This window comes from Helobdella robusta (genome assembly GCF_000326865.2).
Source record: "Helobdella robusta unplaced genomic scaffold HELROscaffold_16, whole genome shotgun sequence".
NCBI classification, from domain to species: domain Eukaryota; kingdom Metazoa; phylum Annelida; class Clitellata; order Rhynchobdellida; family Glossiphoniidae; genus Helobdella; species Helobdella robusta.
The window spans coordinates 1,885,794-1,901,046 of NW_008703893.1; the positions used below are offsets into that span (position 1 = coordinate 1,885,794).

The 15,253-nt window shown below is 33.8% G+C and overlaps 2 protein-coding genes across 2 annotated transcripts in view; both read right to left on the reverse strand.

Annotated features, from left to right (window-relative positions):
• Nucleotides 1-5,020, reverse strand: part of HELRODRAFT_190844 (hypothetical protein) — a gene marked incomplete at both ends in the record, with an annotated part of 5,831 nt that extends 811 nt beyond the window's left edge. Inside the window, 4 exons of the mRNA XM_009015551.1 lie at nt 748-828; nt 1,412-1,905; nt 1,988-2,958; nt 4,995-5,020. Coding sequence (XP_009013799.1) covers nt 748-828; nt 1,412-1,905; nt 1,988-2,958; nt 4,995-5,020 — 1,572 coding nt within the window. The remainder of the gene's footprint in view (nt 1-747; nt 829-1,411; nt 1,906-1,987; nt 2,959-4,994) is intronic.
• A 3,307-nt stretch (nt 5,021-8,327) lies between these two features.
• Nucleotides 8,328-9,858, reverse strand: HELRODRAFT_169732 (hypothetical protein; the record flags this gene model as incomplete). The annotated part of the gene is made up of 2 exons (XM_009015552.1): nt 8,328-9,343; nt 9,795-9,858. 2 exons carry the CDS (start codon nt 9,856-9,858, stop codon nt 8,328-8,330), a joined length of 1,080 nt encoding a protein of 359 aa, XP_009013800.1.
• Between the last annotated feature and the right edge of the window lie 5,395 nt (nt 9,859-15,253).

The following is a 15,253-nucleotide window of genomic DNA, read 5'->3' on the forward strand; positions in this document are numbered from 1 at the left end:
CAGTTCAAGCTAGACGTTTTTAAAGTAAATATTACTGATAAATAACGGTTGAAAAGGTTAAAGCAGCGTTTACACTTTTCTTTCCGAACTATTCACATTTGTCGTTTCGATTTTTCAAAATTTCTCGTTTCGAAATACTTACATTTCTCGTTTCGAAATATTTACTTCTCGTTTCGAAATACTTACATTTCTCGTTTCAAAAATTTTTACATCATTTCTCGTCATAAAAATCAGAGCAGAAAATATTTTTAAAGCAGACGTCAGTTCATGCACTGCACAGAGTCATAACTCTGATGGGCAGGCAATCATTTCAATTCCACTCCAGTACACTCCACTGCACTTTAGTATAGACACACACTGACTCACACACACAAAAACACTCACACATACACTCACACACATACACACACACATACACACACGCACGCATACGCATACATACGCATAGATACAAACACACTCATTCACAAACGAAGTCAGTATGAAGACAACACTGAATTCGGAGACATTGGTGGATGTAATGCTTACTAAAAACATCCAACGTTTTTTGAATCAAAATTTAAAATCTGAGTCTGTGTAGGCAAAGAAACAAAAATGTTTACTAAGTTATGATTGTTTTTTATTTTCAACTCTTTCTTCCAACTTGTGAAATCTCTTTTTCATTCGCTTGAATATACAACACCGATAAAAATGGAAACAACATTTGCAACAGCAGTAGGGAGAGTCGGCAGCGGTCGCATCGCTGACAGTAGTAATACTGAAATTACTATTACTTCTAAACTTGTACAAGCCATCATGAAAGTTGTACTCTAATAACAAAAGTACTACCTGCGTAGAGGATCAAAGAAGTTAGAAGGGCATATAGGAGTTGTAAAAGATACCAACACAGTATCACAACAATTGAACCTGTAAGCCAGCCGGTACAGTCCTACTCGTAAAATTTAATGCCAAGCTAACATAAAACTTACATCTTCTAATCAAAGTATGATGGAAGAGCAACAGGAGTAATGGAAAACATGGCGAAGAGTAAGGAAATAATGGCGAAGATTAAAAATATTATTTATGTTCTTTTGTTTTCTGTTCTTTGGGATGGTGGTTAATTAGAAAATGAAAATGGCAGTTATGCGTTGGATTCAACCGTTGTTTCGAAAAAAAAATTTGACGAGATTGTACAGCGCGCACTAACATTAATATTTATTACACTAATATTTCAATAAGGTATCCAACTATTAATTAACACAGTTACAAGTTTTAGCAAAGCATTAACTCCATACTTCATCGATAATATTATTATTAAAAAAAGATAATTGCACGTACAATAGTCCCCTAGAAAAACATTCACTAAATTGTAAATGTCACCTGCATATTTCGTTGCAGTTGAAATTTTCGTATACATTAAAAAAATGCAAACCCTCTTGATGGGGGCAATTCTGAATGTTGATGTCTGACTCTCCATTTCTTTGAACTTTGCCAAAACTGCTTTTGTTGAAGGAGTGAATTGTTGTTGTTGTTGCTGCTGATGTTGTTTCTGTTGCTGATGTTGTTGCTGATGTTGTTTCTGTTGCTGATGTTGTTGATGATGTTGTTGCTGATGTTGTTGCTGATGTTGTTGCTGATGTTGTTCTTCTTGTATTTGTTGCTGGTGGATTGCAGATGACTTTGGCAGCGTTAATGATCTCGTCATCCTATCGCTGTAATCTATTGTCGCGAAAGTTTGTTGAGCAACCAATTGTTGCTGTTGCAGTTGTTGTTGTTGCAGGAACGATTGCTGAGGTAACGATGACGACAGCAATGGTGGTTGATGATAATGATGTTGAGGACGGTGATGATTATAGTGATGATGACTTTCAATCATGGACATTGGACGATTCAGTGACCTCGACCTTAGCTTGCCGGAAACGGAATCTGTCGAGGGTGAAGGTTAACTCGTTGGCTTATTACTTTAAAACGTGTTCGAAAAAATTTATGAACATGATTAACCTTTAACCTTTAAAAATGTCTTTGACCTCGTAGTAATACAAGCAAAATACTTTATAACCTTTTTCTAGATTTTCCAGCATTTTCAACCTTCTCTCGTGCTCCTCTAACATTCTCCACTGCGCGAGGAGACTCTTCGTCATGAGGAAACTGTTGTTGCTGTTGTTTGTATTGTCAACGTGCTGCTGAAGTTGTTGTGTTTCTTGCTGCTGCTGCTGCTGCATCTTTTGTTTCTGTTGTTGTACTGATTGATGCTTCGATGGAAAATCGCTCCCACAACTTTCCGAGTCCCAGTCACTGGAACAAATTGATTCCGACGGAGACTTATCCCTACCGCTGGTCGCAGCAACCATGCCGCTGCTGCTGTCTCCGTCAATTACACTTCCGGAACAGCTCCCACACTCCATCATTCCTCGACCGCTTCCAAAAAAATGGCCATCGTAGTTCCTGGTCAGACTGTAGCTCTTGTACTTGTCAGCGCTGCTCGATCTGGAAAACGTGCTTGCCAAGTTGTTCTGATAGTTCTCCTTCTCGAGACTTTGGAATTTTGCCAAGAGAGTTTTTGTGGTGTTGGCGGGCGGCAGTTCGTCGGATCGGATGCTGGACTTGCTTCCGTGGCTTTTGATGACGACCGTTGATGATGAAGATGTTCTTGGATGGGGTTGACGGGATTTAGTGAATGTTGTTGTGTATGCTGTAGCAGTTGGTGTAGTTGCTGCTATCGTTGCATCTCTGCAAGTTGAATCTGGTTTTGTGACTGACGAGGTTGAGTGCTGCAAACTATCTGTCGCTGAATCTTCAGGATTTTTTTTTGGAAGAGATGTTGTTGTGGATGCGGTGGTGGCTTGCTGTTGCTGCTGCAGTTGCTGGTGATGACGTTTTTCAACATTCTCTCCCCCGCTAATCAATCTTGCTCCGGCCACATCTTCATTTTTATTTTCTTTCTCGCGCTCATCATCGCCTCCATCTTGCGCAGGCGATCTAAAAAAAAACAAATGTGTGACGTCATCGGTCTGGTGTTATGGCAACCAATGAGATTGCGCGCAGGAATCCATGAAGAAATTAACGCTGCCTATGAAGATGACGATGATGTCAATGACGATGATGGTAATAATGACGATGATGACGATGATGATGATGATGATGATGATGATGATGATGATGATGATGATGATGACCATGGTGATGATGATGATTGATAGGATGCTGAATTAAAGTGATGGTAATAATAATAATAAGAAGAAGAATGATGACGAAGATAAAAAATGATGACGCCATCCTTAAAAATTACCAAAAACTATATAAATGTGAGTGGAAAAAAATAAAAGTAGAAACCGTGAAAAAAAAAACAAGAGACTAGGCACTGACAGCAATTAAAGAGCGAACATTCTTAAGAGGATTTGTACAAAAAACAACAACAGTAGTAATGATGACAGGACTGAACTGGCTGATGTGTTAAGAATAAATTAAAGGATAATTGGTTAAAATGAATGCTATTATGATGATGACGATGATGACGACGATGACGACACGGTGACAAATGACGATTTATCTTCAGCTCTTTCTTAGCACGAGTAAAAAAAAATTTAAATTAATGATTTCTAGAAACAAAGACGTCGTTTTAAACTGGAGATAAAAGAAATTTGGCTAAAAAAAGCGTTTTATTTGTGGTTAAATGACACTATAACTTTTTTACAACTACTAAAAAGCCTATTAAAAATAACATAATTTATTAATTTATTTCTTATTACCATAAGATGTTTTTAAAGTTATGACAGAGTTTATAATTTTGAGGAAAATATAATGGAAATAAGAAGATAATCATCATCATCATCAACTTGTCATCATCATCATCATCAACTTGTCATCATCATCGTCGTCGTCGTCGTTATTACTATCATAAAAAATCGTTACTATCAGCAACTTCCAATTCTCTCCGGTCATTAATGTTCTGTGTTAGGAAACACGTGGTCTCACTCCAGTGCAACCAATTACACACATACTAACATACAAACCAACATATAAATACATACATACATACATACACACATACAAACATACGTACGTACATACAAACAAACAAACATACAAACGTATATGTACATACATACATACATACAAACACACATACAAACAAACAAATATACAAACAAACAAACACACAACAAACAAACAAACATGCATACAATACATACATACATACACACATACATACATACATACACACGAGCACACTTACATGCCTATATGTTCTTGAAAAATGTTTATACATAATTTATATTTTTAATGATGGATGTTCAGCTTTTTTGTACACAGAAAAACAAGCATAAACTGAACTATGAATGTGTGTGTGTGCGTGCGTGTGTGTGGTGCGTGTGTGTGTGGTGTGTGTGCATGCGTGTGTGTGCGTCCGTTTATTTCTAAAAAATCCTTGATTAGACATCAGATGCGTCTGCCCATAGGAGCACGAATACAAAATTAAATTTCAAAAAGGCACAGAACGTATTATACATACCAACGCTTTATACACGTTCCAATATAATTGAAATATTCTATTGAACATATGTTTTTCAGATATATTTATCTATAATGCATACATATACACACAGACAGACAGACAGACGTACGTACATACATACATACATACATACATACATACATACATACATACATACATACATACATACATACATACATACATACATACATACATACATACATACATACATACATACATACATACATACATACATACATACATACATACATACATACATACATACATACATACATACATACATACATACATACATACATACATACATACATACATACATACATACATACATACATACATACATACATACATACATACATACATACATACATACATACATACATACATACATACATACATACATACATACATACATACATACATACATACATACATACATACATACATACATACATACATACATACATACATACATACATACATGATAAAAAGGAACTACTTTGAGAAAAATAGGGCATAGAACATGTTGGGTTAGCAAAATCTATATGGTGAGTGTAAAATTGTTGGAATGGGCCCCACCATTTTAATTTATTCCTGAGTAGCAAAGGTTAACCATTTAAACCACCATCTATAATTGTAAATGCGTATGAATGAATACATACTGCTCTGTCATTTTTCTTACTTAAAGTGGGTATAACAATTTGTATGCTCTCGGAAATATGAATATGGAGCCATAAATAAGATGTTTAGTGCAGTGTGAGAGTAGAAAGGAAGTGTTTACGAATATTAATGTGTTCATGAATATTAATGTGTTCATGAATATTAATGGAAATGTATATTTATTTTTAAGGCCTTTTTACATGCAGAAAATCTACATACAATCACGTATATTTTCTCATTTCTATACTTTACATATTATTATTATTATTATTTTTATTATTATTATTATCATACATACACAAATCACGTTTATCATAACCTACACCTACATAAAGACATCACTTATTGACATGCACTCTCATACACACGTAGATACATTAAGAACAAACACACGTAGTACATGTATCAAGATACACACACATATCCTATTGTACAATTTACACACGCCTTAAATTACAAATGGATACAGAGAGAGGAGAGAGAGATAGAGAAAGAGAGAGAAAAGAGAGAGAGAGAGAGACTGATTTGGTTAAATATAAAAACGTATCCACATCATTTTTTGCTAAGCTGTACTGCATCATCCTTACACCTATCTCTTAGAAAACTGGTGATGGAAAAATTTATGAAAAATAATTACAGAGTAAAAATAGTATGAAAAATCGCAAAATGAATGAGAATATATAGTAGTAGAATATATATATATATATATATATATATATATATACATACATATAACTATATATAAAATATTTATATATATATATATATATATATATAGTTTAGTAGTATATACAGTTATTAGGAAATATCATATAGTATATATATAGTGGTGAAACAAGTTAACAGCTTCAATTATCTCGGAAGTCTGATTACCTCAGGTTGTAAATGTGATATGGATATCAAAAGAGGGATAGCTATGGTTAAAGATGCATATTCTAAAATGAAAAACATCCTTACCAATAGTAAAATCAGAATATCAGCAAAATTAAAACTGTTAGGGTGTTTTATTTTTCCTCTGCTAACTTACAGCTCTGAGTCCTGGACGATTTCTAAAGAAATGGAAAAAAGATTAACGCTGCTGTGATGTGGTTTTTGAGGAGAATTATGAAAATTAGTTGGAACTCTCATACTTTGAATAAGGATGTATTAAAACAGTCCAGTTGTGAAAAGAGAAAATTACTACAGATAATCCGACGGGGGCAGTTAAAGTATTTCGGTCACATCACGCGGAAAGAAAAAATGGAAAATCTAACAACTACTGGAAAGATTGCAGGGAAATGAGATCGCGGTCAACAACGAATCACATTCGTGAAGTCCTTGAGTCACCCGTTGAATATCACCACATTTCAACTACTACAAAATGTTAAAGATCGGTTTTTGTTGAGGTCGATGGTCACTAATGTTCTGAAAGGAAAAAAGCATGAGAAAAAAGAAAGAAGTAGTAGAATAATAAATGATAGTAATAATAATGTTATTATTAATTATAATATTAATAATAATGATAATAGAGAATAAAATATTGCAAAATAATATTATACTTCTTATCCGGTTCATGTTCAGTTCTTTCCTTTTCTAATTCGTTGCGCTGAAATGGAAAAAAATATTTGCCTTCATCACCATCATCGCTATCATCATCATCATCATCATCATCATCATTACAAAATCATCATCACCATTACCTCATCATCATCATCATCATCATCCATCACCATCATCATCATCTTCGTTTAAATGTCGCCATCACGTCACTTAACTTATGTTACACACTTTCTTCATTCTTATAAAGCTTCTGGTTGTGGGTTTTATTTAAAATAATTTTATCAATTTTGAAAAAAACCATTTTTTTCAAATTTTTAGTTTTACTGCAATGAAAATTTTTTTAATTTTCTTGTGAGTTAAAGAAAAAGTTTATTTTCAATTTTTTTTGTGAAAATGGCGAGTTGTATACGAGGCAGGCTGAATAGAACTTTATAACGATTAAAAAAATGTATCGTCATAAATTATAATTTGAATGAGACTAAAGTTGAACTATACAAAAAACACAAATTAAAATGTTTTATAATAAAAAACAAAGATGAATAAATTCAAATAAATAAATTTAAATAAATAAAAATAAAGGAAAAATAAGAAATATAGAGCATTGCAAATGCAATTAAACATGTCAATCCATGTTCACCCGTCCATCCATCTTCATTTGCAAGTAAATGAAATTGGAATATTTTAAGGTCTGACGTATTTTTTTCATTCATTTTTTAAAAGATTTTATTTCACTCTAACACCTTTCACTCATTTTCTTAAAAATTCTACTTCACTCAGTCATTCTTCATTCATTTTTTAAAAATTTTACTTCACTCAGTCCTTCTTCATTCAATTTTAAAAGTTTTTATACCTAGTCACTCTTTTTTGTTATTTTTGTTCTCTTTCTTTCTGTCAAAGATTCTGTATATTTCAATTTTTACAATCCTTTTATCACCTGATCGATTCTAGCGACATACTTTCATAATTTTACCGTATAATTTTACTTTATAATATTTCATCCTAAACTCAACAAAAAAATATTACCCATTTTGTTTAATGACGTCATCGTACAAGATTATGACGTTATAAATTGTTTTAATCTTTGGTTTACGAGTCAGAGAGTTAATGATCGTTCTATATGATTTTATGTTCATCTGAAGTCTGGCAACATTGTCGTCTTCATCGTCATCATCTTTATAGCTATCAGTAGTAGTAGTAGTAGTGGTAGTAGTAGTAGCAGTGGTAGTGGGTAGTAATAGTAGTAGTAGGTAGTAGTAGTAGTGGTAGCAGTAGTGATAGTAGTGGTAGTAGTAGTAGTAGTAGTAGTAGTGATAGTAGTGGTAGTAGTAGTAGTAGTAGTAGTAGTGGTAGTGGTAGTAGTAGTAGTAGTAGTAGTGGTAGTAGTAGTGGTAGTAATAGTAGTAGAAGTAAGAAATAATCATCATCTTATTTAAAATTTTGTTATCATATAAACGTTCTCATATAGTTATTAATCATGTATTGTATCATAATCAACGGACATTAATTCTATTGATTCTATCGTGATAATTAATAACCTCCTTTGTTAATCTCTGTTACCATTGTCGTGGTCGTCTTAATCGTCATCATTACGTCATCATCATTACGTCATCATCATTACGTCATTGTCATCATCCTATCCCCAGTTTACTTCATCTTCCGGAATGAACTGCAGCTTCCCAGTTTCTCTTTCGATGACGCCATCAATGGCGTGTTTGTTCACGTGCATGGACACCCTCGTCACCAGCACATCCCTATTTTTGGAATCGGATCCGGTAGTGAGATCGTTTCCGGTTGCCGATTTTTCTTGGAGTATTTCGTAAATGTAAGTTTTGTCGGAGCTATCTTTGCTGGATGTATTCGGCTTTGTTGATGTTGTTGTTGATGTCGGCGTTGTTATCGTTGTTGTTGCTATTGTTGATGTTTGTTTGTCTTGTTGGTGGTAGTGATGGTGATGTTGGTGATGTGAATCAGTGCTGTCGTCCATGAAAACTGATGATGAGGAGGAAGAAGATGAGGAAGATGATGGAATCTCAACGAGAGAGGCGGACACTTCAAAATGAACTTTGAAGACTGTATCTTCTTGTTCCTCGTGTTGCTGGTCACCATTTTGTTGTTGATGTTGTTGCTGGTAGTCATTTAGTTGTTGATGTTGTTGCTGATTGCTGTTTTGTTTTTGTTGCTGTTCAATTTGTGGTTGATTAAAGTTATTCAATTCGTTCTCAATTTCATTACCAGCATTCATCTTGACTTTCTTACTTGCCACAACGTATTCAGGAGATTCAACAATGTTGTCAACCTTGTTGCCAACATTTTTATCCAGGTCCTCATTTTTGTTGCCGGCCACGATGATTTCATCAATTTGCCACTTGAAGGTTACTTTATTTCCTCTGTTTACAGTTTCACGTTCTATGACGTCACCAACATTGGCGTCATCCACTGCAACGTCATCACAAGCACTTCCGTTTCCGTTGTCAACATCTTTTCCGTCGTGTAATTCTTTTCTAAAATCATCGCTCCCAACGATTTTCTTACTCCCATCATCATCATCATCAACAACGGCGAGATCATCATCATCACTGATTACGTCCCACTCAGCTTTTGGAGCCTGTGAAGCCACTTCTGGGAGGTCTGACAAAATTTCATCAAGCGCTTCGGAACATGTAGTTGTTGGTGTTGTTGGTGGTGTGGCTGTTGTCGCTGCTGCTGCTGGTGTTGTCGTTGTTGCGATGATGTGAGACGGCGTTATTGATTTCGGGATTAGTAATATCGGAGGTGGAAATGCTGTTGAAGATGTTGTTGTGTTTGAGAAGGATGTTGTTGTTGCTGTTGTTGTTGCTTTGGCAGTTGTTGTTGCTGATGTTGTTGCTTTTGCAGTTGTTGTAATTTCAGTTGTTGTTGTTGTTGCTGCTGCTGCTGCTGCTGACGGTGTTTCGATACTTTTTATTGCGTTAGGCGATTCTTCCGTCTCAGATAAAATTTTTTCTTGCTGTTTTTTCTCTGCGACGACAACATTGTTTGATATTATTTCACATTCATTTGCGTCTGCTGCTGCTGCTTTTGAAGCTGCTGCTGAGGCTGCTGCTGAGGCTGTTGCTGCAACCATTGATGTCATCGTCGACTTTGATAATACTGATGTTGATGGGATCGTTTCCATACTTCTGCATTAGTTAATTTTCCGCTAATTTAGGCGAGCCAAAAATAAGTCTATGTAAATATCTGTTCAAGTGTTTCAAATCTATCTCTGTAATCTAATATCACAATGAAATGTGGCCAAAATACGACATTATATTGGGGGTAATGTTATTTTTTTATTTTACTATTGCTACAATGTTCAAATAGTCTTAATCACTATGTTATAGAGGATTGTTTACTTGTTTTGAGATGTAGTATTTTTTGATTTTATGAAAAAAAAATTTCTTTTTATTATTCTTAATTTTTAAAAGTTTTATCGAATATCACAGATGTTTTTGCTGGATGAATTAGAAAAATTTATCTGTTGAGGTTGAATTTTTTTTTTATTTTTCGTTTATTGGGGGAAATTTTATTAATTGTGTTGAGGCTTGATGGCTCACGCGTTATTTATACTCATCATTCATCAGTGTTATCTTCATTCTTTTACTCGTTCTTTCTCTCTCCCTCTTTCTTCCTTCCTTCTTCGATTTATTATTTATTTAATTTATGATTTTTTTTATAAATTTTTCTCAATAAATCATTTTTTATTAGTTCAGATGAAAAATGACCCTCCTTTTAAGATTTTTTTTCAAAAAAAAAACTGTCACTTGGATAATTTCCAAGAAATAATATTTAAAGATAATAAAGGCAAAAAATTAAAAAATTTATTATTTCATGTACATGATTTTTGAGTAATTTAACATGAAATAAATACTAACAATTACTATCTTATAGTTGATTTTATTTATTTTCAAATAATTATTTTAAATTTATGTAAATTTTATCCAGAAGTTAGACACGAAGTATTCACAACGCGTGACATGTTTCCAATTTATGGTCGAAGGCAAGGAAGAAATAATGGTAATGCAAACATTATGAAGGGTGCCAAACATGCATGCCTATATGTTTGTTTGTTGGTATGTATGTATGTATGTATGCATGTATGTGTGCATGTATGTATGTATGTATGTATGTATGTATGTATGTATGTATGTATGTATGTATGTATGTATGTATGTATGTATGTATGTATGCATGCATGTATGTATGTATGTGTGTGTGTGTGTGTATATACGTATGTATGTGTTGTGTGTATGTTTTTGTATATTCATTAATTCATTAATTAATTAATTGATTAATTAATTAATTCATTCATTCATTCATACATACATACAAAATTCTGTCATAAAAAATTGTATCATCGACTAATTGTAACCATAACGCTGAAACAGTTGACCGATATTCAACTGCAAATAAATCGATAAATAGCAAAAATATCAACATATACATAATTTTGTATACAATTATTTATAAAGATCACTGCTTTTTTAAATGAGTATAAGCATAAATAATTGTATTTATGATAGTCCAAACCCAAAATAATTTTGTATGTATATATTAACAAATATACCCATATAAACTAATATACATAAACGACCAACATACATACGTAAACATAAAACACACATATACTTACAGACACATAGAGACGGACACATACACAACATGCATACACACATGCATACACACATTCATACACACATACATACACACATACATACACACATACATACACACATACATACACACATATATACACACATGCATACACACATACATACACACATACATACAAACACATACATACAAATGTTTTTAAAACATTTTTCAGTGTTTATTGATCATAAGGAGCGCCATGGAAACAGTAGTAGAAATAGACTGAACCAATGGTAGCCACGCAATAGTATGAATGTAAGAGCATTGTTGTGTTGTTTTTGTCTTGTTCGTTTGTCTTCTTGATATCTTTTCTGTCGAAATTAGGTCAGGTCATAGAGAGAAAGGCAGAAAAAGAAAGGGAGTAAAAAGAAATAGAGAGTGAGAAAGAAAAAACTTAATAAGAAATCAAAAAATAAGATGTCTGTTTATGTTCTGAAAGTCTATCCAGGCTTTCGTTTCATCTCATTTAGATTATTGCAACAGCTTGTTTTATGAACCACCAGACACAACAATCACCATCCTTCTTCCAGTGCAAAACACAAAACTTGTTATTGTTGACCTAAAATTTGATCATGTGACTGACACCGATCTTGAACGAGCTTCACCGGCTGACAATGAATAAAAGAATAGCCTTCGTAATTGCGGTTCTTACCTTCAAATCATTGAATCGTATGTCACCAGATTTATGTGACAAATAAATTCGCCAAAAAAACAAGCTACATCGACCCTCCATCTCAGGTCGGATGATTTGAATTTGCTGTCTGTGCCAGTTTGCAAATTGGTCCAAGAGACATTGCAGTTGCTGGTCCGGCTGTTTGGAATAGTCTTCCACCGGGGCTGAGAAAATCTGGACTTTCATTGGAATTATTTCAGAAAGAATTGAAAACATTATTATTTTCTGTTACACTGTGAAAATTGTGACCTTTTTATTTGACCTTTTAAAATTGTGACCTTTTTTCATATATAGACACGTACATTTTGATCTTTAATGTGAGCGCCCATAAAACAGTTCTAATTAGCGTTAACAAATTGCACTTAATAATAATAATTAATAATAATTATACAACACACACAAACATACAAACATGTAAATTTACATACAAGCATATAGATGTATGTTGGTGTATTTTGAAGGCCTGTCTATACGCATACTGGCCTATAAAGTAAATGAAGCAATCAATAAACTGTACGTCTTTGTTGTACATTATATATATATATATATATATAAGTGTGTGTGTGTGTGTGTGTGTGTGTGTGTGTGTATGTGCGTGTACATATGTGTGCGTGTGTGGGTACTGTGTGTATGTGTTTTATATTTATATTCAATAATAACAATAGCAATGTAATATATCTTATCGATGACATTTATATTATTTACACATCATCAATATTATCGGTTAAACATCCTTTGTATGGATTAGCTCAAGTTACCTAATATAAAACTTAATACGTTTGAGTAAACATTTACACAGACACGAAATAAGAAAATACGGACATACAGACATACATGCACACAGAGACAGAAGTACAGACAGACAATTAGACAAATAGACATGCAGTCAAACAGACAGCTTTGAAAGCTAACGAATACGCAAACAGATGGACAGAAATGCGAACAGACAAGCAGACAGACATGAAGAGAACCGGACATACATATAGACAGACAAGCATATAGCCAGAGGAGTCAGACAATAAAACCGGACATACGTAGAGACCGACGAAAAAGCAGACAGACAGACAGACAGAATGGCGTGCAAACTTGATATTTGTAACGTGTACGCAGGTCTTGTTTGCGCAAGTTCGTACGTACGCAAACACATGAGTCTTTTATTGCATACAACAAACACACACACACAGACACACACACACACACACAGACACACACACACACACACACACACGCAAACAAACACTTGCTCATTAGCCGTGATACGTGCCTGCAAAAAAAGCATATATAAATATATTTAAGGATAGAATTTTTTTAACAAAATTTAGAAATAATGAGTGTATAAATAATTTTGAGAAAAAACACAGAAGCACACACAGACACACACACAGACATACATACACAGACACACACACACACACACACACACACACACAGACACACATTCATAATTCCTTTGCGGACTGATATAAAACGGAGGCATCTGTTGTGTGGCTGCTTTTATTGATATTTTTATTTATTATTATTCATCTTATTATTGCTTATACAATATTAATTATAATTATTATCATCATTGCTTATATAATAATTATGATAATAATAATAATTATTATTATTTTATGATTCATTTTTTTATTTATGTTATGCGATATTGATAACATACCCATTTTGTTTTTATTGATTTCTTTCGGCGCTATAGCTACTATAGGGTAGCATTTGTATCGGTATATTTTGTTTAGTCATTTTTCTTCTTGTTTTTTAACATATTCATCCTTAATTTTATTGCTGCTGCCACTACTACTACCTGTCGTTGTTGCTGTACTAATAGAAGAAGCACAGTAGTAGCAGCAGTAGTTGTAGTAGTAGTTGTAGTAGTAGCAGTAGTAGCAGCAGTAGTAGCAGTAATAGAAATAGTGGTAAAAGTAGTTGTAGTGGTAGTAATTGTAGTAACATCAGCAGTTATTACTCCAATTATATTATTTCATACGTGACTGTGCTATCAATACGTGAGCCATGAAAGAGCCGTGTTTATTCATCCATTCATCCTTCTGTCTATCCAACACACACACGCACACATTCACGCACATATACACACACACATCAACATACATTCGCACATACAGACCTACACAGACATACACGTCCACACACAAACGCATGTATTTTTTTAAATCTTTTAAAATTAATTTTTTAAATATATTGTATAAATAGATATTCTGTAATCTGCATCTGTATGGAAGGATTTGTGAAGCGCCCCTATTTAATAACTTCAGAAGCGCTAGCTTCATTCAAAAATGTCAAAACAAATAATGTTTCAAACGTTTTTTGAAAACATGTCGGCTCGTGTTGTTGAATTTCTTCAAACCTATGGATGGATAGCGAGTTCCAGGTTTTTGCTGTTGAAACAGAAAATCTCCTCTTCCCAAAACGAGACGAATTGGACTTAAGAAGCACAAGATCACCATTATCGGAGGATCTCAGTCGACTTCGATCAGCAATTTTTGTAATTGTAGTTGTTCTTTCAAATAAGTTACATTAAGTTTTGGCATATTTCTATATAGGTTAGCATGGGTCATTCCTTCACTCAACCCAACCAAGCCGGATGGATGGATGGATGGATGGATGGATGGATGGATAGATGGATGGATGGATGGATGGATGGATGGATGGATGGATGGATGGATGGATGGATGGATGGATGGATGGATGGATGGATGGATGGATGGATGGATGGATGGATGGATGGTGCATCAACTCAACATCGTTCACTCATTTTATTTATTCAGCATACCGGTTGATTGATTAATTCGTCCCCTAACTCCTTTTTAAATTATTCAATCGCTCATTCATTCTTTCTTTCATTCGTTCGTTCTTTCGTTCGCTTGCTCGTTCATTTATTTTTTTGTTTGTTCGTTCGTTCGTTCATTTGTTTATTTATTAAATTTCGTTCGTTTGTTCGTTCGATCCATTCAACTGTTTTTTCAATTATTTACTCATGTGGTCATTCATTCATTCATTCATTCATTTATTCATTCATTCATTCGTTCGTTCGTTCGTTCGTTCTTTCTTTCGTTCGTTCGTTTGTTCGTTCATTCATTCATTCGTTCGTTCATTTATTCATTCATTCACTCACTCGTTCGTTCGTTTATTCACTCATGACAAATCGTGTATACAAATTTTAAATTTGGTTAAGTGGAATCATATTTAAATTTGCAGTTTAGTCT